Source organism: Solanum tuberosum, unplaced genomic scaffold (genome assembly GCF_000226075.1).
Source record: "Solanum tuberosum cultivar DM 1-3 516 R44 unplaced genomic scaffold, SolTub_3.0 scf00718, whole genome shotgun sequence".
Classification (NCBI taxonomy): Eukaryota; Viridiplantae; Streptophyta; class Magnoliopsida; order Solanales; family Solanaceae; genus Solanum; species Solanum tuberosum.
This window is the reverse complement of record NW_006239644.1, coordinates 60,857-86,370: the sequence shown is the minus strand read 5'-3', so window position 1 is coordinate 86,370 and position 25,514 is coordinate 60,857. Positions and strand designations below refer to the sequence as shown.

At 37.0% G+C, this 25,514-nt stretch overlaps 1 protein-coding gene across 1 annotated transcript; it reads right to left on the bottom strand.

Annotated features, from left to right (window-relative positions):
- Positions 1 to 23,034: 23,034 nt before the first annotated feature.
- On the bottom strand, positions 23,035 to 23,772 carry LOC107058962 (uncharacterized). Its single transcript, XM_015305246.1, has one exon. It carries the CDS (start codon positions 23,770 to 23,772, stop codon positions 23,035 to 23,037), a length of 738 nt encoding a protein of 245 aa, XP_015160732.1.
- Positions 23,773 to 25,514: the final 1,742 nt, after the last annotated feature.

Below are 25,514 nucleotides of genomic sequence, written 5' to 3'. Positions count from 1 at the left end.
TTTCTGAAAAGACTTCCAGAATTGAGCGGTGAATTGCGCACCTCTATATGAAATAATGGACATAGGAACTCCGTGAAGTTGGACTATCTCTTGAATGTACAATCTAGCATAATCTTCTGCTGAACTCGTAGTCTTCACCGACAAGAAATGGGCATATTTAGTCATCCAATCTACAATCACCCAAATCGAATCATGTTGTCTGCGATCATGGCAAGCCAATGATGAAATCCATATTGATCATCTCCCACTTCCTATCTAGAAGAGCTATATTTTAAGCCACACCACCAGGCCTTTTGTGCTCTACCTTGACTTGTTGGCAATTTGGGCACTTGGCAACGAAATATGCAATACACCTCTTCATACTACTCCACCAATAGACTTCTCTCAAGTCATTGCACCTCTTTGTGGAACGGGGATGAATTAAATATCTCGAACTATGACCTTTTTCCATGATCCTCTGTTGAAGGTCATCCACCTTCGGCACACACAATCTACCTTGATACCTCAACACACCATCTCCCCCTTGTTCAAAATTCATCGCTTTCTTCTTATGAACATTTGTCGTTAGTTCAAGCAAAAGAGGGTCTTGGTCTTGCTTCTCCTTCACTTCCGACACTAGTGATGATTCAACCCCATTCATCATTACCACTCCACCTTCACTGGAATCTAACAAACGGACTCCCAAAAGTGCAAGTATGTGGACATCTTTGACCAATTCTTTCTTGCCTTCCTCAACATGAGCGGTACTTCGCATAGACAACCCTCTCAAAGCATCAACAACAACATTAGCCTTACCTGGGTGATAGAGGATACTCATGTCGTAATCCTTAAGCAATTCTAAACACCACCTATGTCTGAGATTAAGCTCTTTTTGACTGAAAACATATTGGAGACTCTTGTGATCGGTTAAATCATCTACATGAACACTATAGAAATAGTGACGCCATATTTTCAAGGCAAATACTACCGCTGCCAACTCTAGATCATGAGTTGGGTAATTCTTCTCACGAAGCTTGAGATGTCTGGAGGCATATGCTATAACCTTACCATTCTGCATCAATACACAACCTAGTCCAACTCTGGACGCATCACAATACACCACAAAGCCTTTTGTACCCTCTGGGAGGGTCAACACTGGGTAGTAGATAACCGGGCTTTCAATTCTTGGAAACTTTTCTCACAAGCTTCATACCATTGAAACTTAACTGTTTTCTTAGTCAACTTTGTCAATGGGATGAAATAGATGAAAACCCCTCGACGAACCTCCTATAGTAACCAGCCAATCTAAGAAACTCCTTATATCAGTTGGAGATGTGGGTCTGAACCAATTTTGCACTACTTCAATCTTTGGATTGTCGACTCGAATCCCTTCTCCAGATACAATGTGGCCTAAGAACGCCATAGAATCAAGCCAAAACTCACACTTAGAAAATTTAGCATACAACTCTCTATTCTCAGGAGTTTAGAGGACTATTCTGAGATAACTAGCATGATCCTCATCACTTCTCGAATAAATCAATATATCATCAATTAATACAATTACAAATATGTCGAGATATGGCTTAAACACTCATGAACATGCATTATTTACAATAATTCATAAACTTCATCATATTTTCAAAGTAAAAACATCTTCACATTCATTCACATCCATTTCATAAAGAGAAGACATGCATATTTTCATAAATTCATCTTTCATAATTCAAGACCCACATTATATCAACATAGCTTATAAAACATGGGTTATGCATGGGTTCATGGGAAATCAACTTAAAAACATGCAATTACTTCAATTGATGCATAAAAAGTCATAAAACAATCAATTAAATGAACATTGATGAGAACCCGTGGCAATTGAAGAAAACCCTAACTTAATTGGGCAATCTAACTTTACAAAATTGGATAATTTGGAACTCCGTGGAGGAAAGGGCTCCATGGATGAAAACTATCATACATTTATGCCAAAAGCTTGGAAACAATGGAGGATTAGGAGCCCTGATCTTCAAACCCCGGCTTTCTTCTTCAACTTCTAGAGAGAGAAATATTTGAGAGGAGGAGATTGATCTTCTTTTGGAAATTTAAGAGAATTAATTGAGTTGGGTGGTTTGGAGGTTTAAAATCATTATATAGGGAATTGGGTAGAAGGGAAAACAACATAGTATTGAGTTAAAATAATTGGGGGAAAATACCCAAGAGTCCCTGATTGGAAACTGCCAAATTGGCATCATGGAGACCAAAACGGGTCGTCATACTACCACGGCCCGTCAAACGGGTCGTGAAGAAATTCTACCGGACAGTGCTTCACTATTTTGGGAATAACATTTTACTCTGAGCTGGAATTAGGCAAACTTGGTGGCGTTGGAAATAGGACTCATAGACCTTTAATTTGATAGGTCATGGACGACATAATTCATTTTATGCTAAAATATATGATTGTTTGAAGTTGACCCTAAACTCTAAGTCTAATGAAACCTCTTCACGGACGTCTTCACGGTCCGTGTGGGGATTCACGGGCTGTTTTGACTCCGTTGGCCCTTGACCAATGGCTAGGGGAGGACCCCTACTAACTTGACCCCCTTCACGACCACTTGTACGACCCATTATCCTCACCACAGGTCGTCTAAGGGTCCGTGGGAGGGGAACCTTTTTGGGCAAGTTCTGGAACAACTTCACGAGCACCAAAAAAGGTTGTGGTCCCCTTCACGGCCCGTTTAGGGCTCCGTGGAGGGTCCCATGGTCCAGTTTTAGGCTTGTGACTTGCCCGCTTGACCCCTTTCTAGCATTTCCTCTATCTGAGGTGTTACATGATGTGAGGCCAAAAATATAGTTTTTTAATCATTCTTTGCCTCACATTTATTACTTATATTTGTCCTTTTTGAGCATAAATTTTATGGATTGTGCTAAATAGTTTGTTTTATTTTTAGGATTAAATTGGTGGAAAAGCGAAGAAGTTTGGAGCTAAAACGAATTAAAAATGAAAGATTGAAAAAAGAAATCAAACAGACAGCTTAATGGATTAAATTTATTAAAATAATATATTCCTATATATGGTGCAAAGTTGAACGCCAATTCAATTTGAATTAGGCTTGATGCTGCCGTGTGTCAGCTGACCGGCTCCCCTCTGCCGCCAACAATTTGGAGAAATCACGCATACAGTGCAAACCCAATTTAATTGGATTTTGTTTCCCTAATTTATCTTGAACTCAATTATTTTATTTAGGATTTCTCTATCTATAAATAGGGGATGAAAAATTATTCTTTGGAGAGCCAAGAACCAAGAAATAATACACAACTATTTATTGTGGTACTACTATTTCTTTCTCTTTCTTGTACTAGTATGGAAGTTTATTCCAACTTTTGTAATTTGTTTTTTCATAATACAAAAAAAAAAAAAAAAACAATACAATACACAACATAAATTTTCTTCTAGCTTAGAAATTTTGGAAGAGCCGCCGTGGAGGTCGGAGAATTGTGGTTTATTCTTTCTTCTCCTTTATTATTTATTTGTATTCGTGATTAATAAAAGATAGCTTAGCTATTATTCTTAAATTTTTATGATTAACACAAACATATTTATTTTAATAAATTTTGATTGTGTTTTTGAGATAATGAGTAGCTAAATTTCACAATTCTGGTTGTGGGAACCACGATGAATTATTAAAGTAAGTTTATGTACAAAGTGATTCTTGAATGATGTTGATGCATGTATTGGTAATTCTTTCGTTTAGAAGTATTTTTAACGAGTGCATGCGTTAGAACTCACTTTGTTGCTACTTGCCGGACCAAGGAGGTAGTTAATAAGAAAATAATTATCAATAGATATTTAGTGTGATACTATCTAATAGTCTAATGTCAATTGGTGCGAGGGTAAAAACTAAGTCATACATTGATGTGATGTCTAATCTGAGGTAAAGATAACAGTTAGTAAATTATACACACGTAGCTGGACCAAGGTGCGGGGTGAAATTCTCTATTTGGCGGACCAAGCACTTAGGTATACCTAACTTACCAACCTTGCATGCCAAAAATTGAAATAGATCACTAGTACAATATTCTTGCTATTTTATGAAATCATGGGGAACGCATTCCTAGTTATTTCTAATAATTTGAATATAAATAAATACTTAGTTCAAAGCTATTTTATTCTTTTTATTTTTATTTCAGTTTAAATCCCTCCTTTTTTAAATAATGACTATTGAGTTAAATATTTGCTATTGACAATATTCTTCCATATTCTCTGTGGGATCGACCCCGACTCATAGTTGGGTAAATATATTGCATACGACCGTTTATATTTCTTTTCAAGAAGTATATTTGGACGTTATCAAGAATGGCGTCGTTGCCGAGGAATGTGGCTTAGAAATTGTCTTTAGTATTTATTTTGACTTGTAGTCCTTTTTGTTTTTTAGGATTAGTTTTAAATTAGTTTTTTTATTATTATTATCATATTTCTTTAACTCTTCTTGAGATGTCATCTGAAAAGATATGTAGTGATAAGTGTTCTTGCAATTCTTGTACTTCTGATATTATAGATTCTTATAGGTTATTTTTTTCTCAACAAGATAAGTTGTATGGGGACATGGAAGATTTGTTAATACTTTGCTATAAATCAATATGTAAGTGCATGCTTGAAGATATCTTTGGTTTTGATCTCTATTATTTTTATTGTGAGTTGAGTGCAAAGATTAAATCATATGACACCCAACAATTTAGTAATAATATGTGTGAGGAAGAAAAGATACTTATAAGTCAACTTGAAGAGCTAAAAGTTGAGGGCCAATTGCTTGATCATACTTTTATTGATGTTGTCATTGTTGAGAAGAGTACACTAGAGTTATGTAATGAAGTAGATAATATTATTTTTTAAAACTCTAGTATGTGTAAATATGAGGGTGTAAATAATAATACAATTCATAAGTTAGGGCGCACTAGACCTCATTCCAATCATTTTCCCACATTATGTTTAGATGATCTAATATTAATCGAGTCATCTGAGTCTATTGAAGATTGTATGGGGGAGGAACAATGTGTCTATATTCTGGAATTTATTGTTCCAATATTGGAGAATTGCATCCCTCACTTAGGATCCAAGAAGTGTATAATGCGATATCTATTGCTTGGGACCTTTGTTTTTGTACCACCACCCCTTGAACGTAATAGAAAAATTGATGTAAAATTAGGGGTGCAATTCATATCTTCAAACTGGACGGAAAAATAGTAAAATTGATGGTGTCGTGTCGCAACCTTAAATTAAGCGCTTATTGGGAGGCAATTAGTAGTGTAACTTCTTATTTTATTTTATTTTTATTTTATTAGTATCAAAAAAAAATTCTTTGGTCTTGTTTTTGCAGATTAGGGAAAGTCTGAGTACCCAAAAAAATAATTGAAGCAAAGGAGCATGTTTGAGCTTAAGTGTGGGGTGACGATCCTTGATGAAAATTAAGAGACCCTTGTTTTAAATTTTATTTAATGCTTTGGGGACATAGCATCTTTTTAAGTGTGGGGTGGAGGAATGAATTCCTAGTTTTTACTGTTTTATTGAGTCTTTTCTTCTTCTTTTTTAGGATGGGTTCCTTGGCTTTTGGTTTCGGTTCTTTTCCTAAGGATAGTCCATTTGAACCGAGTGTCTTTTACTTTTTTAGGAATAAGTTTTCTTTTGATTTTTTTTATTTAGAGAAAAGAAAAGACCCTTTTGAGTGGTGTGATACTTGCTTTTTAGGCCTACATTTTTAGTAGTACTTTCTTGTGAATGCTTGATTGATAAGGAAATTACATACTCTTTGACACCTAAGCTCATGGTTGTGACGTTGTATATAGCTTATTTTATTTTATAGTTTGTTATGATCATGTCTCTCTTAGAAGTGGAATTGATCCATCTTGATTGATACTTGTGTCATGTGTGGTGAGAATTTGTTTATTCCATGTTTTGCATCTTAGTCTAGAACTTGTCCTGCATGTTATTGAAGCAAAATAAAAAGTGTTGCATTGTTTAGGAGATGAAAATAGGCTTTCTTTGATTTGTCTCATAAATTTTTGCTTTTTCAGATATTATATCACTAGTTAACCCTTTTGAGCCTTTTAGCCTATATTTTTTTCTATAACCACATGATCGAGCCGAATCCCTTTTTATTGATACCATAATTCTATTTGATCCAAAAAGAAATCCTTAATGCACTATGTTGAGAAGAAAAGTTGAAAACATTGGTAGAAGTAAAAAAGGGTGAAAATGCTTGATGTGTAAAGAATGAAGAAAAGTGTGAAAACTCTGTTTTGGCCCTAGTCCCTTGTGGATATTGTGCACCTCAACTAAGCTTAAAAACTTAAGTTGAGGGTGGCTAATTCAGAAGTATGCATAAAACATTGGCACTAGTCCTACCAAGGATATTGTATACCTCACTTGAGTCTCAAAGCCTTGAGTTGAGGGTGACTTGTGCAAAACCTCTAACAAAAAGGATTAAAAAAAATTAAAAAAATTGAAGCATTCTTGTGATGATGAACATTACTTGTGAAATAATTGTTGAAGAGAGGGCTGAAAATAAAGAGAAGAAAATAATGGGTGATAAAGTCTTAAAGTGCAAAATTCTTAAGGAAGTGTAAGTCACTATTATATAGTTTTCTTACCCGTCTCTTAGCCTACATTACAGCCCGTTAAAGTCTTATTTGATTCTATTCAAGCATGCTTAATTAGTGGAGATGTACATAATGGGCAAGCCTATGGTTCTTTGTGCATACATGTGAATTTTATTTGTGAGTATGAGAGTTGTTCTTGATGCTAAGTCCTTAATTTATATTCAATTTCTTGAATTGAGTGTGTGGACTATTTCTTCTTGTGAGGGCACTTGTTTCATGATAGATAGGTGATGTTATTAACTTTCTTTGATGAGAGTAGGAGAGCAAGCTTAAATTTGATGAGTTCAAAGTCCTTCCTTGAGGTTAGGAGGTTAGAGGGTTGTTGTTTATTTGGATGTCTTGCATAATGAGCGGAAATTATACTTAATATTTTGAAATTGGTAAATGGCCTAATTGTTTGTATTAACCAAAGTGATGACATTGCTAGTATGATTTTTTGAGATGAGCTTTAATGTTTGCTCGAGGACGAACAAAAGTTTAAATGTGGGTGTTGATGTGAGGCCAAAAATATATATTTTTAATCATTATTTGCCTCACATTTATTATTTATATTTATCCTTTTCGAGCATAAATATTATGAATTGTGCTAAATAGTATATTTTATTTGTAGAATTAAATTGGTGGAAAAGCGAAGAAGTTTTGAGCTAAAACAAATTAAAAATGAAAAATTGAAGAAGGAAATCTAACAGACAGCTTAATGGATCAAATTTATTAAAATAATATAATCCTATATATGGTGCAAAGTTGAACGCCAATTCAATTTGAATTAGGCTTGCTGCAGCCACATGTCAGCTGACCGACTCCCCTCTGCCGCCAACAATTTGGAGAAACACGCGTACAGTGCAAACCCAATTTAATTGGGTTTTGTTTTCCTAATTTGTCTTGAACTCAATTATTTTATTTAGGGTTTCTCTATCTATAAATATGGGATGAAAAATTATTCTTTGGGGAGCCAAGAACCAAGAAACAATACACAATATAAATTTTCTTCTAGCTTAGGAACTTTGGAAGAGCCATCGTGGAGGTCGGAGAATTGTGGTTTATTCTTTCTTCTCCTTTATTATTTATTTGTATTCGTGATTAATAAAATATAGCTTAGCTATTGTTCTTAAATTTTTATGATTAACACAAACATATTTATTTTAATAAATTTTGATTGTGTTTTTGAGATAATGAGTAGCTAAATTTCATAACTAGGGTTGCGGGAACCATGATGAATTTTTAAAGTAAGTTTATGTACAAAGTGATTCTTGAATGATGTTGATGCATGTATTGGTAATTCTTTCGTTTAGAAGTATTTTTAACGAGTGCACGTGTTAGAACTCGCCTTGTTACTACTTGCCGGACCAAGGAGGTAGTTAATAAGAAAAGAATTATCAATAGAGATTTAGTGTGATACTATCTAATAGTCTAATGTCAATTGGTGCGAGGTGAAAACTAAGCCATAATTGATGTGATGTCTAATCTGAGGTAAAGATAACGGTTAGTAAAGTATACACACGTAGCCGGACCAAGGTGCGGGATGAAATTTTCTATTTGGCGGACCAAGCACTTAGGGATACCTAACTTACCAACCTTGCATGCTAAAAATTGAAATAGATCACTAGTACAATATTCTTGCTATTTTATGAAATCATGGGGAACACATTCCTAGTTATTTCTAATAAGCTGAATATAAATAAATACTTAGTTCAAATCTATTTTATTCTTTTATTTTTATTTCAGTTTAAATCCCCCCTTTTTTAAACAACAACTATCGAGTTAAATATTTGTTATTGACAATATTCTTCCATATTCTCTGTGGGATCGACCCCGACTCATAGTTGGATAAATATATTGCATACGACCATTTATATTTCTTTTCAAGAAGTATATTTGGATGTTATCATTACATTATATCCCCTTTGGGAACATTTGTCCTCGAATGGAACTCGAACTAGCACGAAAAGAGTAGGACAGAAACTAGCAACTCAATCATTAATGCAACTTCATCTAAATTCACATAACCAAGGAGGATCCTCGACTCTAAGCTTAAACATACTCAGAACATCATAAGGAAGATAGGAACTAGACCTAGCAACCCAACATGAATGCAATCACATAAATGCACATATCCGAGGAGGAAGCTTCAACTCTAAGCTAAAGCATGTTCAAAACATCCTTTCATAATATCTATATGCAACTCATACTCAAATGCACATAAACATGAAGAAATCTATCAATTAAACTAAATCATATTTTTTAAAATCAAAATTTTCATGAACATGCATGAGGAATCATGGAGATGGCTAAAACACACGAATCCTAAAGAGTGAACCATGAGGGGCTAAGACCTCAAGCTTGACTCGAAGATAGAAGAAAAGAGATAGGGATACTAAAAAGTCACATCGCCTCCAAACTTTCACTCATCAACCCATAACAAGGAACTCTTCCAAAACCAACATAGTTCTACTCACGTACCAACCATGAAGAACACTATCTCCCCCTTGGGGGCAAACCCCACTAGTCTTTACAAATCCATATCCATCAATCCCAAACATAACACCAACGTCTTAACAACCACTAAACCATTGATACAAGTAAACACCTAAGAAGTTTCCACAAGGATTTCAAGGACTACTCCAAAAATAATCTCCATACATGGAGTCTTACCATACCCAACGAAACACTCAATATCAATCAATGCATAACCACGAGCTAAACGACCTTAACTTACCAATTACCACATTTGGGAACCCTCGTGATCTTCTTGAGTTTGAAGAGCATAGAAACTATCTTATTTCCCACCACCACTAGGACCAGGGGAAGGGTAGGGTTGAGCCCGTCGATGGGTATCTCCCTCATTTCTAACAACTGAAGGACAATTTCTTATCTTATGATCCATCTTACCACAACCAAAGCAAGCATTAGAACCGGCTAGACATTTACCCTCGTGTATTCTCCCACACTCTCTACACTCAGGCAACATTTTCTCACTACCACCCTTACCTTGAGAATGATTTCCTCCATCGTACCTTGAATGTGAAGACTCACCATCATCCCTTCTCGTCCTCTTTGAATCTCTAGTTTTCCCCTTAAGCTTCTCCTCTTCTATTTGTTGTGCATGAATCATCAAACATGAAACATACGTCTTCTTAACAAGCATGGAGGTTAGGCATTCTTTGACCACAAAGTTGGAAGCACCCGACACAAACTTACTCATCCTTGCCCTTGGATTGGTAACCATAGTTGGAGCATATCTAAACAAATGCATGAATTTCAAAGCATATTCCTTCACACTTATATCCCCTTGACGAAGGTTAATGAACTCAAGTACCTCTGCCTCTCTCATCTCAATGGGAAAAAAACTATCAAGAAAACCAACCTTAATTTTTCCCAATCAAGAGGACCCTCATCTACCGCCCTCTCTTCTTTCTATTGGTTGAAACAAACTTGAGCAACACCCTTAAGTTGATAAACGGTTAATTCCGCCTTTTCTACCGGCGTCACTCCCATTATCACCAACACCTTATACATCTCATCAATGAATTCTTGGGGATCTTCCTCAACTTTAGACCCATGAAATTCTGGAGGATTCATCCTAATAAAGTCCCTTACTCTAATTGTCGTCGTACCCACCCTTGGGTTCACGAGAGCCCCAACCTCCCTATTTGCTTGAGTCATCATGGCTTGGGCCAATGCATGAAATACGGCTCAAAACTCATAATTAGTCACTTGCTCGGCCAAAGGGTTGACCAACACTTGGGGAACCTCTTGTCTCACATTTTCACGAACATTTCTATTCCTTCTCATGGGATTCCTTCATGGAAGAATATTCTGAAAAGCATAAATAGGAGTTAGGAGAGAAAAACACCTATAGTTACACTCTACCGTATGACTTTAGAGTAATGAAAAAAGTGGAACTTCCTAAACATCTTATAGTATCTTATTCATAAATGTGGCGCGCTTCACATTCATGAACAAGACTCTACTTGACGTGGCTTATGAGACATTCTAGGACCTTTCTAAACCTTGTGCTCTGAATACCAAGTTTGTCACGACCCAAGATACAACCTAGACGTGACATGGCGTACAAGACCCCGAAAGACCCCATACAAGCTACTTAGCATACATCATACAAGATAATAGAGTTTAAAAGATTTAAAAGATAGTTTCAACATATAAAAGTTTTATAGAGAAAAGAGGAAATCTAAACTTCGTCTCAAAGCCATCTAGTACATAAGAGTTTGTCGGGACGCAGCCCGTACATCAAGTCCAAAAACTTAAAGTGAAGACAAAATGGAAATAAAGCTCGGTCCTTGAAATATGAGGACTCACCACAACTTGGAATCTCTCCAACAACCTCTAGACACGAAACTCAGAACCCTGAATGTCAGACCCTACATTTGGAGAAATGTAGGCAAGAGTATGTGTTAATACAAAAATGCACTAAATATGATAGCCATGCATAATAGTATGAAATCATGCTAAAAAGGACATTTTCATGATATGCAAAGACCAAGTCAAACATAAGATAAGAAGGTTAGAAAAAATCAAACAAAATCATGATCAATGTGAGTAAAACTATCTTTGAACACATGTGAGATACTTCTTGAAGTAACCTTAGATCATTATTATTGTGGGAATTAGCCTTAACCGACAGAAAGACCATGTGAGCTATAACATGATCCCCCGGTGTCTCCCACACCGAAAAGGGTTGTCCTACTTGCCAAGGTAGAACCATGAATCTAAAGCTAAAGTGGATCCACTAGCTAATGTCTATATAGACAATCATCCTATAGGGGAACATAGGTAAGGGATAAAGAGATTGCTTCTAGACCTCAACACGGAAGAACTTCCATCTCAGTATCCTCTCGGTAATAAGCATAAATCTCACAGAGTAGTTATTAATCTTTAACTTGTCTTATCTTTAAAATACATGGGTATTCGCCACTTGTCTTATCATAGGATATCTCCTTAGACCATGTGTGAGAAAACCTATCACCGTCCATGATCTTTTCATAATAGCTTTTAAGGCCCACATTCATTCACTTCATGCTAGAGATGCCCTACTAATACTAATGGAAATAGTTTTGAAATCATGGCCTATAATCATTGATGGCATATCCGGATGCCATACTAATTAAGACCTAAATTACGAAAATAGCCCAAAAAGCATTGAAGTCAAATCTAGATGTTATTCATATCATGTGACCAAGCTTTATAGAACATATAGACAATCTCATCTATAAGCTTTCTTGAGTCATAAAAATACTTTCGTGAACATGCATTCTTTTCAACAATTCATAAACTTCTTAATATTTTCAAAGTAAAAGCATCTTCACATTCATTCACATCCATTTCATAAAGAGAAGACATGCATATTTTCATAAATTCATCTTTCATAATTCAAGAACCACATTATATCAACATAGCTTATAAAACATGGGTTATGCATGGGTTCGTGGGAAATCAACTTTAAAATATGCAATTACTTTAATTGATGCATAAAAAGTCATAAAACAATCAATTAAATCAACACTGAAGAGAACCCATGGCAATTGAACAAAACCCTAAAATAATTAGGGAATCTAACTTTACAAAATTGGAGAATTTGGAACTCCATGGAAGAAAGGGTTTCATGGATGAAAACAATCATATCTTTATGCCAAAAGTTTGGAAACAATGGAGGATTAAGAGGCCTGATCTTCAAAGCCTAGCTTTCTTCTTCTACTTCTAGAGAGAGAAATATTTGAGAGAAGGAGCTTGATCTTCTTTTGGAAATTTAAGAGAATGAATTGAGTTTGGGTGGTTTGGGGGTTTAAAATCATTATATAGGGCTTTGGGTAGATGGAAAAACGACATAGTATTGAGTTAAAACTATTGGGGGGAAAGACCCAAGAGTCCATGACTGGAAACTGCCAAATTGGCATCATGGAGGTTAAAATGGGTCGTCATACTACCACGACCCATCAAACGGGTCGTGAAGAAATTCTACCGGACAGTGCTTCACTATTTCAGGAATAACTTTTTACTCTGAGCTTGGAATTAGGCAAACTTAGTGGACTTAGAAAGAGGACTCAAATATCGTTAATTTGATAGGTCATGGACCAGCTAATTCATTTTGTGCTAAAATATATGATCATTTAAAGTTGACCCTAAACTTTAAGTCTAATGAAACCTTTTCACAGACGTCTTTACGGTCCGTGTGGGGCTTCATGGGCCGTTGTGACACTCATGGCCCTTGACTAGTGGCTAGGGGAAGACCCTTACTAACTTGACCCCCTTCACGAACACTTGTACATCCCATCATCCTCACCACGGGCCGTCTAAGGGTCCGTGGGAGGGGAACCTTTTTGGGCAAGTTCTGGAACTACTTCACGAGCACCAAAACGGGTTATGGTCCCCTTCACGGACCGTCTAGGGCTCCGTGAAGAGTCCCATGGTCCAGTTTTGGGATTGTGTCTTTCCCGCTTGACCCCTTTCTAGCCTTTCCCAAATCCGAGGTGTTACACCTTTGGAACTGTTGAACTACTCCTCCACTTTAAAACTGGCTCATTAGGAAACTAAAACTTGAATACTCGAATTCTACAATCAACTGAGGCATAACAAGCATGAAGCATATCTATACCTATAATAACATCAAACTCCACCATGTCTAGCTCGACTAAGTCAGCCATGGTGTCCTTGTGCTTGACAGAGATGGTACAATCATGATAAACTCTTTTTGCTAGAATAGACTCAACAAGAGGTGTGGAAAAACTGAAGTGCTCAAGAAGTCATTCGGGAAGAATATCAAACCTCAGAGCTACATGATAGACTCGAACTTAGATCAAGTAATGCATAAATATCAAAAGTAAAAACTTTGATCATACCAGTGACAACATCTGGTGAATTCTCCTGCTCTTGGCGACTGGTTATAGCATACAAACGGTTTTCTCCTTCGTATGTTCCTGAAGTAGCTCCTCTTGGAGCAACTCTATCTTTCGAAGCCGCTGAATAAAATTGGGATCTATTGGCCCCATTACCATTACCTTGCATGTTCTTAGGGCACTCTCTCATGAAGTGACCTTTCTCACCACACTTGAAGCAACCATTGGAGCCATCACAACAAGTTCCTAGGTGGTTCCTACCAGACTTAGCACATGCAGAAGTCCAATTATCCCCTTGTGCGATGCTACCCTGAGACTGAGTAGGTCTAGCTCTAGAATTCTGAGAGTTCTGGTTCCTGAATTTACCTATGTTCTTTGGTGCAAGTGCACTAGCTAATGATGGAGCAGGTCCAGTTGGCCTTTGCTGAAAAGATGATCGGTTCATATTTCCGGTCTTCTACTGTCCGAACTCATGGCCTATTTTCTTAGCCCTCTTACTGCGGAACTCTTTACTGTCCTTCAACTTATCTTCCTCAAACTTCTGCACATGGATCATAAGCCTGGCTATGTCCATGTCTCTTATCAATATAGTTGCCTTATCTTCTTTACTTGACAATCGGGACAACCCAGACACAAACAGACTCATCCTGCTTCTCATATCCGCCACCATCTCCAGAGCGTAACGGTACAACTGGGTGAACTTGAGGTTGTACTCATGCACACTCATGGACTCTTGATTCAAGTTCAAAAACTCCCTTACCTTGACTCCCTTAGCTCACAGGGAAAGAAGCGCCCTAAGAAGGCACTTTCAAAACCAGCACAACTCACCAGTGATGCCCCTTCAGCCCTGCTCTTCTTCCATTGGTCGTACCAAATTATAGCAAAACCCTTGAGTTGGTGACCTCTCCCTGAGGGGGTTGCACTTATGGTGCATTAGGTACCCCTTGATCTTGTGGATTCACATTCCTCCTAGAAGGACGTCCTCGAGCAGCACTTCATAGAGGAATGATCTGAAAAGATACGCGCAAGCACGAATTAGAAGAAAACTTTTGTAGAGTTGAAATCTATCGCACGAAAAAGAGTAAGAAGGAAGTGAAATATTTCCTAAATATTATAGCCTCCTAATTATAGATGTGGCGTGCTTCACACCGATAACTAGGACTCTACAGACACGGCTTCATAGACGTTATAGGACTCTTGAACTCAATGCTCCGATACAAAGTTTTTTACGCCCCGAGCCTACACCCTGGACGTGACCAGCACTCAAGAACCATCACTAGTCCCCAAGCGAACCATTGGCCTAGCTAACTACTTAGTGGAAGACTTACTCAAGTAAAATATGAAATTCAAATGCAAATATTAACTCATAAGGTCTTAATAATAACTTAATTCAATGAATGTCTGGATATATTCGAATAGCCATAAGAAGGCAACTCAAGTCTCAAAACATTAACAACACAAGGGAATGGGAAAAGACTCATCAACTACTACTGTCTATGAACCTTCTAAATACTATGACATATGTTGGGACAAGACCATCGACAACTTAACAAAGCAAAAACAATAACGTGAAGTCCTACGGAAATCAAGGAGGCTCACCAAAGCTAGCTGGAATGAAAATGGTATCAAAAGAGTGCGTGTTGATGACCCTAAACACATGTATCAGCATCTTAAAAAAGATGCAGGTCGAATGACATCACTACATTGAATGTATGAGCATGTAAGGGGAACTGAAACATATATATATAGTTGAATTTTTAACCTGGGAAGACAATACTCACCTCAACTCAACTCCAATATGAAAGCAACAATAAAAGATGCAATATATAAAGCTTTTAAAACAGTAGATATCAACTCAATATGTATAAAATACAATAGCATACTTTTTACTCATATTTAGGAGATTCTCTAACCAGCAACCATCACTATTATCTACGTGATGATATAACGTCTCGCCTACGCTGCCAGAACTGTCCTATACCTTGTCGGGATATAGAAAACCTCAACTAAGTGGATCCACTAAGCTATGCTTAAAAGTAATAAGGAATAATCTGAAAAGTATGACCCTTCACCCATATTGGCATACATGGTTTATGAGGCTTTTGAGATGTCCAAACTCATCCCCATATCGGTGCTCAATACAACTCCCAATAATATATAAATCATACTCAAATGTTTAAAACACAACTTTTTCTCAATTTGAGGTAATCACTCAAAAGATCCTTTTAAAAGAGGTAATACTCTGAAACTTCTCTAAACTTGTTAACTCATTTAGAAATAGATGTTACTCTCTTTTAAATGTAAACGTATTACATACTTGGGAATACTTAGTTCACTTATACTCATTTTGAAACATGAAACTCAACTCTCCACATCCTCATACTCATTTACTCAAGACTTAGTTCAAGTGTTTAGTTATTTTCAAAAGGATTGTCAACTTTCCTCTTAACTTTAATTTAATTCGAAATGTGAATTAACACATGTGATTGTTACATGTAGGATCTCTAAATGATTAATGAAGACTTTATGAGTGAATATCAAGAAGAGAAGACATGTACGATTCGAGGGAACTCACACGGAAAGAAGGATGGAAGAGTAAGGGACGTGGTGACCCTCGTACACTGAGTGGTGCGGGGCGCCAGCCCAAAACTACTGGACAGTGTTTGGGGCACATTGAGTGGCGTGCCGCACCAGGACCCAAACTACTAGACAGTAGTTCTAGTGCAGTGGTGGCGCGCCACCCCACACTTGTGCCCAGAAATGTGATGAATTTTTCTTTAGTTTTTCGGCTTCTAACTTATCTAGAATTGAATGATTTCCTCCAAAATTCTTTTGATTCACAAACCCAACATGAAATTATCGAAATCCACCCAAATTCTATCAAGAAACAGCACTCATTCGTAAGACCCTCACCTTAAGAGCTCAAAACCTCCATTGTTAAAGAATGGGGCAAAAACTCAAGAACATCACAAGAATCTCAATATAAACAATATCATGGACGAATTCATGAATGAAATTACATGATTGGCGTGAGGGAGAACAAACCCAACACTGTGAGAAGCTTACATACCTCGAAAGAACCCTTGTTCTTGGCGAAATTCTTCAACCCTTGAATGAACGCTTGAAAATCCATTTTTCCTCTTCTTGAAACCCTTCTCTCAAAGTCTTAGCATTTAGGAACATCAAAAATAACTTAGCGTCTGATTAGACCCTCAATTTGGGTGAGGAAAAACGTTTTAGGCCTAGTGGGGGTAAGAAAAAGACCGAAATATCCCTTTCCTTAAATGGATGAAAAGCCTTAGCTAGAGAGGCTCCACTCAAATGGACATAACATTTTACTCGGAGCTCAGAATTTAGCAAACTTGGCGGCGTTGGAAAGAGGTCTCAAAGACCTTCGATTTGATACCTCATGGGCCACCTAACTCTTTATGTTCTAAAAGATATGGTCGTTTGAAGTTGACCCAAAACTAAAAACTTATCGAAGTCTGAGGTGTTACAAATTATATTTGTTATATCAACTACAGACATTGTATACGTATAGGACATTTTTAGATTATATTGCTTTTGGATTTTGTTAGTCATTTTCCCTTATATGTACTGGATTCGAAAGCCATTGTTAAATGGAAAATGTTTAAGGAAATCTAGTGCTTTAATTTAGTGGTAAGAGTTCGGCTTGACCTTTTGATGTGTTGAGGGTTAGGCACACGTCATATGTTTAAACCCACATGCCGACAAATCTTTGGTATTATACATAGCGTTTCAAACAATCTGCAATTGACCAATAACATGAATTTTGTAGGAATGGACGATATATTTTAGGGTTAATTTCTTCGATTTCAATTACAAATGTTTTCTAAGCTGAATTACTTTCTCTCTTTACATGGACTGACTATAGCTTTTCCGCATAATGTGTAGCCCATGGAAGTTATTAGTGATTGTTCAAGAAGTAGTAAAGTTACTTTACATCACTAACTTGCTCAACTCTTCAATTTTGGATGATTGCGGGGGCTTCCTCTCGAGGCCAATATTCCAAAGGTGATCCATATCTACAGAGAACATAATAGACTAGTTGATGGCTTAGCAACAAAGGAGTTATGTCCGTTATGAGGGTTAATGTACTTACATTCAGCCCAACTTAATTCTTAATGTGTATGCTAATATATTAAAGGCTTTACTAACAAATATTTTTAAGTCTAATAACATATATTGAGAAAAAATAAACTACATAATTAACATATTGGAAAGCAATAAAAAGTTACAAGTCATTTAAAGACTAAACTCTTTTCACAAATCTTCAAGACAATAAATATACACATTAAAAGGCTGACTACGCCAAATGTCATAATAAACATCGGTCAATCTACTATTTCAAAGTTCACGGAGAGCGTCTGTTAAATAAGCTAAGGCCTTTCAATTTGAAATTTCCTCATAATCAGCAAGTTCAACCCATTTTAATTCAAAAAGATTAATAAAATCATGTGTATATATATATATATTAGGGGACATCTTCAAAGACTTAAACTCGTTAAAATCCTTTTCTCTTTTCCTTTGAATAGTCTTGTGATTCCTTAACAGATTTTGTGTTGCCCTTGGAATACCATTTCGTATGATTTCTCGCCCTCGAAAACATGTCCTACGGCGATGTGCTCTTCTACATTGTCCCTTTGCTCGACTTCGAGAACTCCCACTTGGAGTAGTTTGAATTTGTTCCTGTTCAGACATGTCTGAAATAGGAACAAGGAAACAATAAAAATGGTTGAACCATTCGATGTTACAACATAAGTCACAATCATTTGTAGAATTTTTTTTAAAGAACATAAGGTCTAAATGAATTAATCAAGACCAAATAAATTATTTATATAAACCATAATGTATATACTCAAATATCAACATATGAATGTTAAAAATAAATAAATATTAAAGTTCAAAACTCAAAAAAAATGTTTTGACCATATTAAAAAATAATACATTTTTTTATATAATTTTCACGTGTCTTGAAAATGAAAAAATAGTTCTCTTTAAATTTCTTTAAAAATGAAAGACCACCACATACTAATACTACTATTTAATTCCCTTAAATAGTGGATGTCACATCATTGTATCCCATCTTTTCCTTAAAAGTGACAAACAATTAAAGCACATGATGACTTACAGTACTACATAAAGTAAAATAAAAAATTGCCCAGACTTTCAAGCTTTTTGTCAAATCTCCCTCAAACAGTCGTAAACAACATATATTGTGTTGAAGTTCGATTTTCTTGATTTTATTTGTGTCTTTTCATATTCAAACTCATCAACGCATAAAACTAAATCTAAAACTGAAGCTTCGTAAACATGTTCAGCCAAAAAATGTAGAAATTTGGGGGGAAAATTGAAGCTAAAGCAAAATCACGAGAAACTTGGTTCACTTTATTTTATTTGTGTTTTCTCTAATTCAAAATTTATCAACCCATAAAACTAAATCTAAAACCTAAGCTTGAAAAATTGAAGCTCAAAAGGGAATTAAAAAAATTGAAGAGGAAGATTGAAAAAGGACCAAAGCTTACCTTAGAATTGCAACAGTACTTGGGGAAATTGAAGATGAAAAGGTTGTTGTTGGAGAAGCTTGAGAATGAAGGTTACGGAGCTGAAATCTCACTGTCTTTTCCTCTTAATATTGTCTTGAATAGATGAGTGTGATGAAAATTGGTGGAAGTTGTTAGAATATGCACAACAAAAACATTATTTAAGATCGCGAACATACATAATAGCATAATAATGTAAAATGAATAAATTGTGAAACTCTAACCTTTTGAAGCTTTCACACAACTCGTTCAGGAACAGAGACTCCATAATTGCAGTCTTCTACTAATTCATGAGTCATGACTAACTCTCTCAATCAAGTCTTGTGTGGACAATAATATGTTCATAAAAAAATTATCTTTCCTTGAGAACCACCACCCCTATTTATACTTTTAGTAGAGGGAAAATGTTCGAAAGATAAAAACGTTTTCAGTCATGATGAATAGTCATTAACAATCATTTAATATCATTACGGGTATTCAATATTCATTAAACACCATCAATAGCCATTAACAACAGTATTTGCTTCTTTCATCTTTTAAGGAAATAACAAGATGCAGTATTTTCCTCTTTCTTCTTTTAAGGAAATAAAATGTTTTTTTCTTGTTTTAAACTAATAAATAATTTTAAAGTAAAAAATGATTTATTCCTAAACGAGAAAAAAATATTAGCAGTCATTTTCTTTTCTAAACTCAATCAATTAATCAAGCATAGTAGGGACAACAAATTTATTAGCAGAGGCTTCCAACTATAATATTTAATTTGTAAAAACATGAATTAACCATATCATAATAAATCATAGATTGTACCACTAAAAATCCGGAACTGTACTCCTCTCTTTAATTTTGAATTTTAGCATTACCACTTATTTCACTCCCCATGTTAGAATTACCGACATCAATCAATTAAATCAAACTTCTAAAAAATTTAATTCTTTGATTAATTTAATCCTTTATTTTTATTCTTGAATTAATTCACGTGACACACACACACACACACATATATATATATATAATTCAAGCAACCATAACGGGTGTTTTCACGAATCCATTAGGAATATTTTGACTCGTCATAAAGTCTCACATTTTAATAGATTAAAATAATAAAACAAACTACATAGATCATAATAATTTTATCAAGATTAAGAGTATAAGTACATGTAATGGACTAGAGATGTTGTTTTTTAAAATTCAGAACCTAAACGAATATCTCAATTTGATATGTTCAATACATACAAAATATACTAACAGGAAAAGTTGAAATTTTACCATTCTCATAATTAAGATCGAATTATATTTAATCTTGTACTACAATTATCAAGATGTTTGTCCAACTTTATCTTACAAGTCTTTACAAAGGATTAAAATCAATACTATAACTCAACCATATGGTTAATAGTATATCCCAACATAAGCAAGCATGGATGCCATGAACTGTGACCACACAACCACGTGGAATAATACAAGGTAAGGTATGCAACAAAGCGCAATTACTAAATTACCCTCAATGAATACCAAAAAATACCCAAGCATACATGTTGATACCTCCATTTTACTCACTCTTGTACTATGGTAAAAAAGAAAAGAAAAGAGAGAAAGAAAGAAAGAAAGAAAGAAATGAAATGATTACACTCTTTTTTACTCGAGGATTATCGAACACCCTCAACTTAAATTCGTTGTTTGTCCTCAAGTGACGCATTAAGAGTCTAAACGACACTTGTATAGAAGCAAGCAATTTAAGCACAAGCAATCACATGGCACTCTATCCCAACTCTCTTTTCGGGTGCAAAATTTGTTCTCTTAGACTCGACATGCTAATTCATGCGGATCAAAATATGACAAAGATCGACCAACCAACACACAACATACACTGTTTCACTATCACCAAGGTACCAACTTTTCGACAATGTAACTAGTGCCCTTACTTCAAACGAAATCCCTCTTTCACACAATGAATATGAATTTGAGTACAAGGATTCATTCAACACTCACACTCAGAAGTAACTTCAAGTACAGTTAGTGCTCAATACCTTAGGTTTGCCCTTATTTTCACTGTGTAGACTCTCCAAACTAGATTCTAGGATCACTATAGGACTTTCTTGGCTTGTAACGTAGGCTCAGGGTCAGATGTGGTACATTTGGGTACTTTTAGTGACTTTCTGCCCTTCTTGACATTACATTAGGCTTTCTACCTCTTTTTGCCCTATTCTTGACATCCTACCTTTTTTCTTTCAGTTTCCTCTTTCATAGCCACCCTCAACTTTATGGATTTTCCATTGGTTGAGGTGCACAATACTCGATGTCGGGTCAAGGCCAAAATTGAAGTTACTTTTTTAATTAGCCACCCTCAACTTAGGCTTTTGGCCTAAGTCGAGGTGCACATGTCCAAGGAGGGACCGGGGCCAACATAGTAGATTATGGGAAGGTGAGTTAGGGGTTTAGAAAGAAATGGTCTAATTTAGGCTCAAAGCATTTGGATCAAAGGGAGCATTTATTTCATTTGGTTGGATTCTTCTTTTTGGCAATTTGTGGACTTATCAGAACAAGGGCAGGATCACTTCCTAGCCTCTAGAGAAGATTGTCTTAGCAGGACTAACTGGGCAAATTCAAGGTTGGCACAAAAACTGTTCGAACAATCAACTATTCTCACACACTCTTGGCACATAGTTTCATTATCAGATTACCCAGTTCAAGTTTTAGCTTAAGTCATGCCATCAAGTTGATTCATTAGCATGTCATACTCAAAGTCAACACATTCAACTTATCTTAGCCTACAAATTCTAGCACACATACAAAAGTTGGACGGGTATCATTTTTCATAAGCCATCATGCTTCATCTTTTTCATGCTTTTACATATACGATCCTAACACATGCCGGTTCAACAGAAATTAAACAGTCTCTTGGGGAAAAAGAGCACAGGCAAGAAAACCCCAAGAGAGGATTATGAGTTGGGTTACTAAAACTTCACTCTATCACTCACAATCCATTTACCCCACCCCCAACAAAATATGGTGCAATTGTCCCCAATGCACAAAAAAAACATAAAAAGAGTAATGTTTTGGGTGGATCAAACCTATGGTGCTAAGCGCCTAAGACCTATCAACAAGCGAGTGGGTCCGATTTAGCTGGGGTTGGACCTACGAGACCACACTTACGGTTTGTAGGTCGATCTACAGTCCATAGATGGGGACCGTAGATCACCTTCACACTTTGTAAAATTTCAGACACTTACCTGGGATCTACAGACGCCATTTACGGTCCGTAGAATAGACTACGGATCGTCGATGGGGTCCGTAGACCTCTGCACCAGACCATTTTCTACAGATTTTACCTTGCGCACCTGTACATGTAGCAACCATTAGGCCATTCTTTTTACATTTTCTGGACACTTTTTAGACATGGACCTTATGCTATATCTAGCCAACACTAACCAAGACATTAAAGAACCTATATAATTGAGTACAAAGACGTAATTAACCAAAGAAACTACTAGACGCAAAACAAAACTATAGTTGGCTAGATTGTACATCTTGGGTTGCCTCCCAAGCAGCACTTGATTTAACGTCGCGGCACGACGCAGGCCCCTTGATTACTCATACTTCATCAAGATGCCATGCCTCTATCACTGCATTTACACTCTCAGAATTTCCCATGTAGCTTTTTATCCTCCGTTCCTTTTCTCGAGCTCAACCACTCCATGTGGGGACACTTGGGTCACTCTGAATGGTCCAGTCCACTGGGACTTAGATCTGCCCGGAAAACAGCACAACCTTGATTTATACAACAACACCAGATCACCAGGAGCTAGTTTGCGCTTTTCTGTCTTTTGAGCATGGCACTTCTTATCCATGTACAAGGCTACACCTAACTTCTCCTTACTAAACACTTCAGCACCTCTTCCGAAAGTGTGACTCACCACCGATACCGATTTAAGATCACTTTCCTGCTTCATAGACTTACAGACGTTAAAGGTCACCTCCTTCTTATTTAGTCAGAACTTCATCTGCCCTCTTTCCATATCAACTAAGGCACGCCCAGTAGCAAGGAATGGTCTCCCTAAGATGATGGGGACCTCAAAGTCAACCTCGCAATCAAGTATAACATAGTCTACCGAAAAAATGAATGGCCCCACTTTCACAAGGACATCTTGAAGCACTCCAATGGGCTTTTTCACAGTTCTATCAACCAAAAGTAAACGCATCGCAGTTGGTTTTGGAGCTCCTAAACCCAACTTCTTATAAATCGACAATGGCATCAAGTTAATGTTGGCACCCAAATCACACAAAGCTTTTGCAAAGTGCATCTTACCGATGGTGCATGGAATAGTGAAAGCTCGAGGATCCTCTTTCTTTTGTACCAGTGACCTCATAGAAATGGCACTACAATGCTGCAACCTCTCACCATTCTCAAAACCGACAGCCCTCTTTTTGGTAACCAAGTCCTTCATGAACTTTGCATACCCAGGCATTTGCTCCAAAGCTACTATCAAAGGGACATTGATGGAAAGTTGTTTCAACATAGTTATGAACCTGCGGTACTTTCCTTGTTCAGCCTTCTGCACTAACCTTTGTGGTAAAGGAGGTGGAGGTCTAGGCATGGGGATGACCTTTTGGGTTTTCTCCGCTTCTTTCTCTGTAGAATTATTGGACTCTCCAGTTACCTCAATCTCATAATCACCTTTTTCTACCACTTCAATAGTCTGCTTTCCTCCGCGAGTCGTGATTGCCATACAATGCCCATCATTCTTCGGATTCTGGATGGTGTTGCTAGGAAATGTGCACAGCTGGCGTGTATTCACGGTAGCATACAACTGACTAAACTGCTGCTCAAGCTGCTTTATCGACACTGCATGGGAATCAACTTTCTGGCTAATTCCGAACAACTCATTTCACATCTCCTTCACATTCTCATCACTCGCGTCAAACCTCCTCATCATTTTCTGCATCATATCCTCAATACGTGACATATTACCTCCAGCTTCCCTAGGAGCATAATCTCGATTTTGAGGAGGAACATAAGGTCCAGCCCGATCATTTTTGTTGTCATAGTTATTCCAGTTGTAATTGTTATCGCGATTGTAGTTCCCATCCCGTACATATTGACCCTCGCGGTTGTAATTGCCATAGTTCCAACCTTGGTTTCCTTGACCTTGGCGTCAATTGTCCGTGTTGGATCCTTGGGCGTTTGGTCAAAAATCCCCCGTTTGATCATTCACCGCATAAGCATCATCTTCATAGTAACACTCTTCAACTGGTGGTGGAGTTCTAGTCAAGTAGTTCACATCATTTACCTTTTCCGCACCTCCGCTCACATGCTTCAATACCAACCCCAAGTCGGTTCTAATCTAAGCCATCTCCTCACAAATCTCATCCGCAGATTGGTTGTTTGTAGCATGAACGACAAATGTGTTTCTCCCAATATCCGACCTCCAAGTGCCCCATGGTTTATTGTTGCGAGAGATCTTCTCCAGTTTTTCTGCACTCTCTGTGTATGTGCACTCACCATATGAACCTCCATCAATAGTATCAAGCACTACTTTATTGTTGTCATCCTAACCTTGATAGAAATATTCCTTCAGCGACTCATCATCAATACGGTGATTCGGAACACCTCTTACAAACGCAGTGAATCTGTCCCAAGAGCTACTCACAGACTCTCCAAGTAATGCCACAAATTGTTGACCTTATCTTTGTGATTGAGCTTCTTGAACACTGGATAATATCTTGCTAAGAACACATCCTTCTGTTGGTCCCATGTATAGATTGAGTTATAAGAAAGCTCAGTAAACCATAAAGAAGCATCGCCTGTCAGTGATAAAGGGAACACTCGCAATCCGATGACATCCATATCCAAGTCTAGTCGACCTACACAGCTCTTGCAAACCACCCTTAGCTTGGTTATGTGAGCATGTGGGTCCTCCGATGGCAACCCCGAGAATAAGCCCCTCGCTGTAAGCATCTGCATCAAGCTACTGGTCACTACAAATGTGTGCCCCGGAGGCAAAGGAGGTAGGATAAGAGGTCCATCAGAGTCAGCAATATTGACGTTGCCCCTATAGTTGTCATGTAGTCGTGGGCCTGGTGGACCCTGCACCCTTAATGCATCTCCCAATTGATTTTCAGCTGGAACCTGGTTGTCCCCACCAACTACCCTCGGAGGTTGCAACTCAACTTCATCACCCAAATTTCCTTCGATAGGATTAACTTGAACTCCTTGATTGTTCATTCTTCGCAAAGTTCGGTTCAAATCTAGATCGTACAGAGTAAGTGGTTCACCCTGGCTCCGTGTACTTGGCATACACTAGAGTCAGAACCTGAGAGAGACAAAAACAACAAGAACAAGTAAAATTAGGAAATATTTGACTAAAGTTCAATAATGTAGTTAAAATAAATCTAAAGGCCAAATTCCCTGGCAGCGGCGCCAAAATTTGATACGCTCAAATTACACCTCCCTAAAGAAGCATAAGCGATC

What these genes read in the sequence shown, in the direction of transcription:
- LOC107058962 (XM_015305246.1), bottom strand. Translation starts at nt 23,772, where the DNA reads ATGGCAATCACGACTCGCGGAGGAAAGCAGACTATTGAAGTGGTAGAA.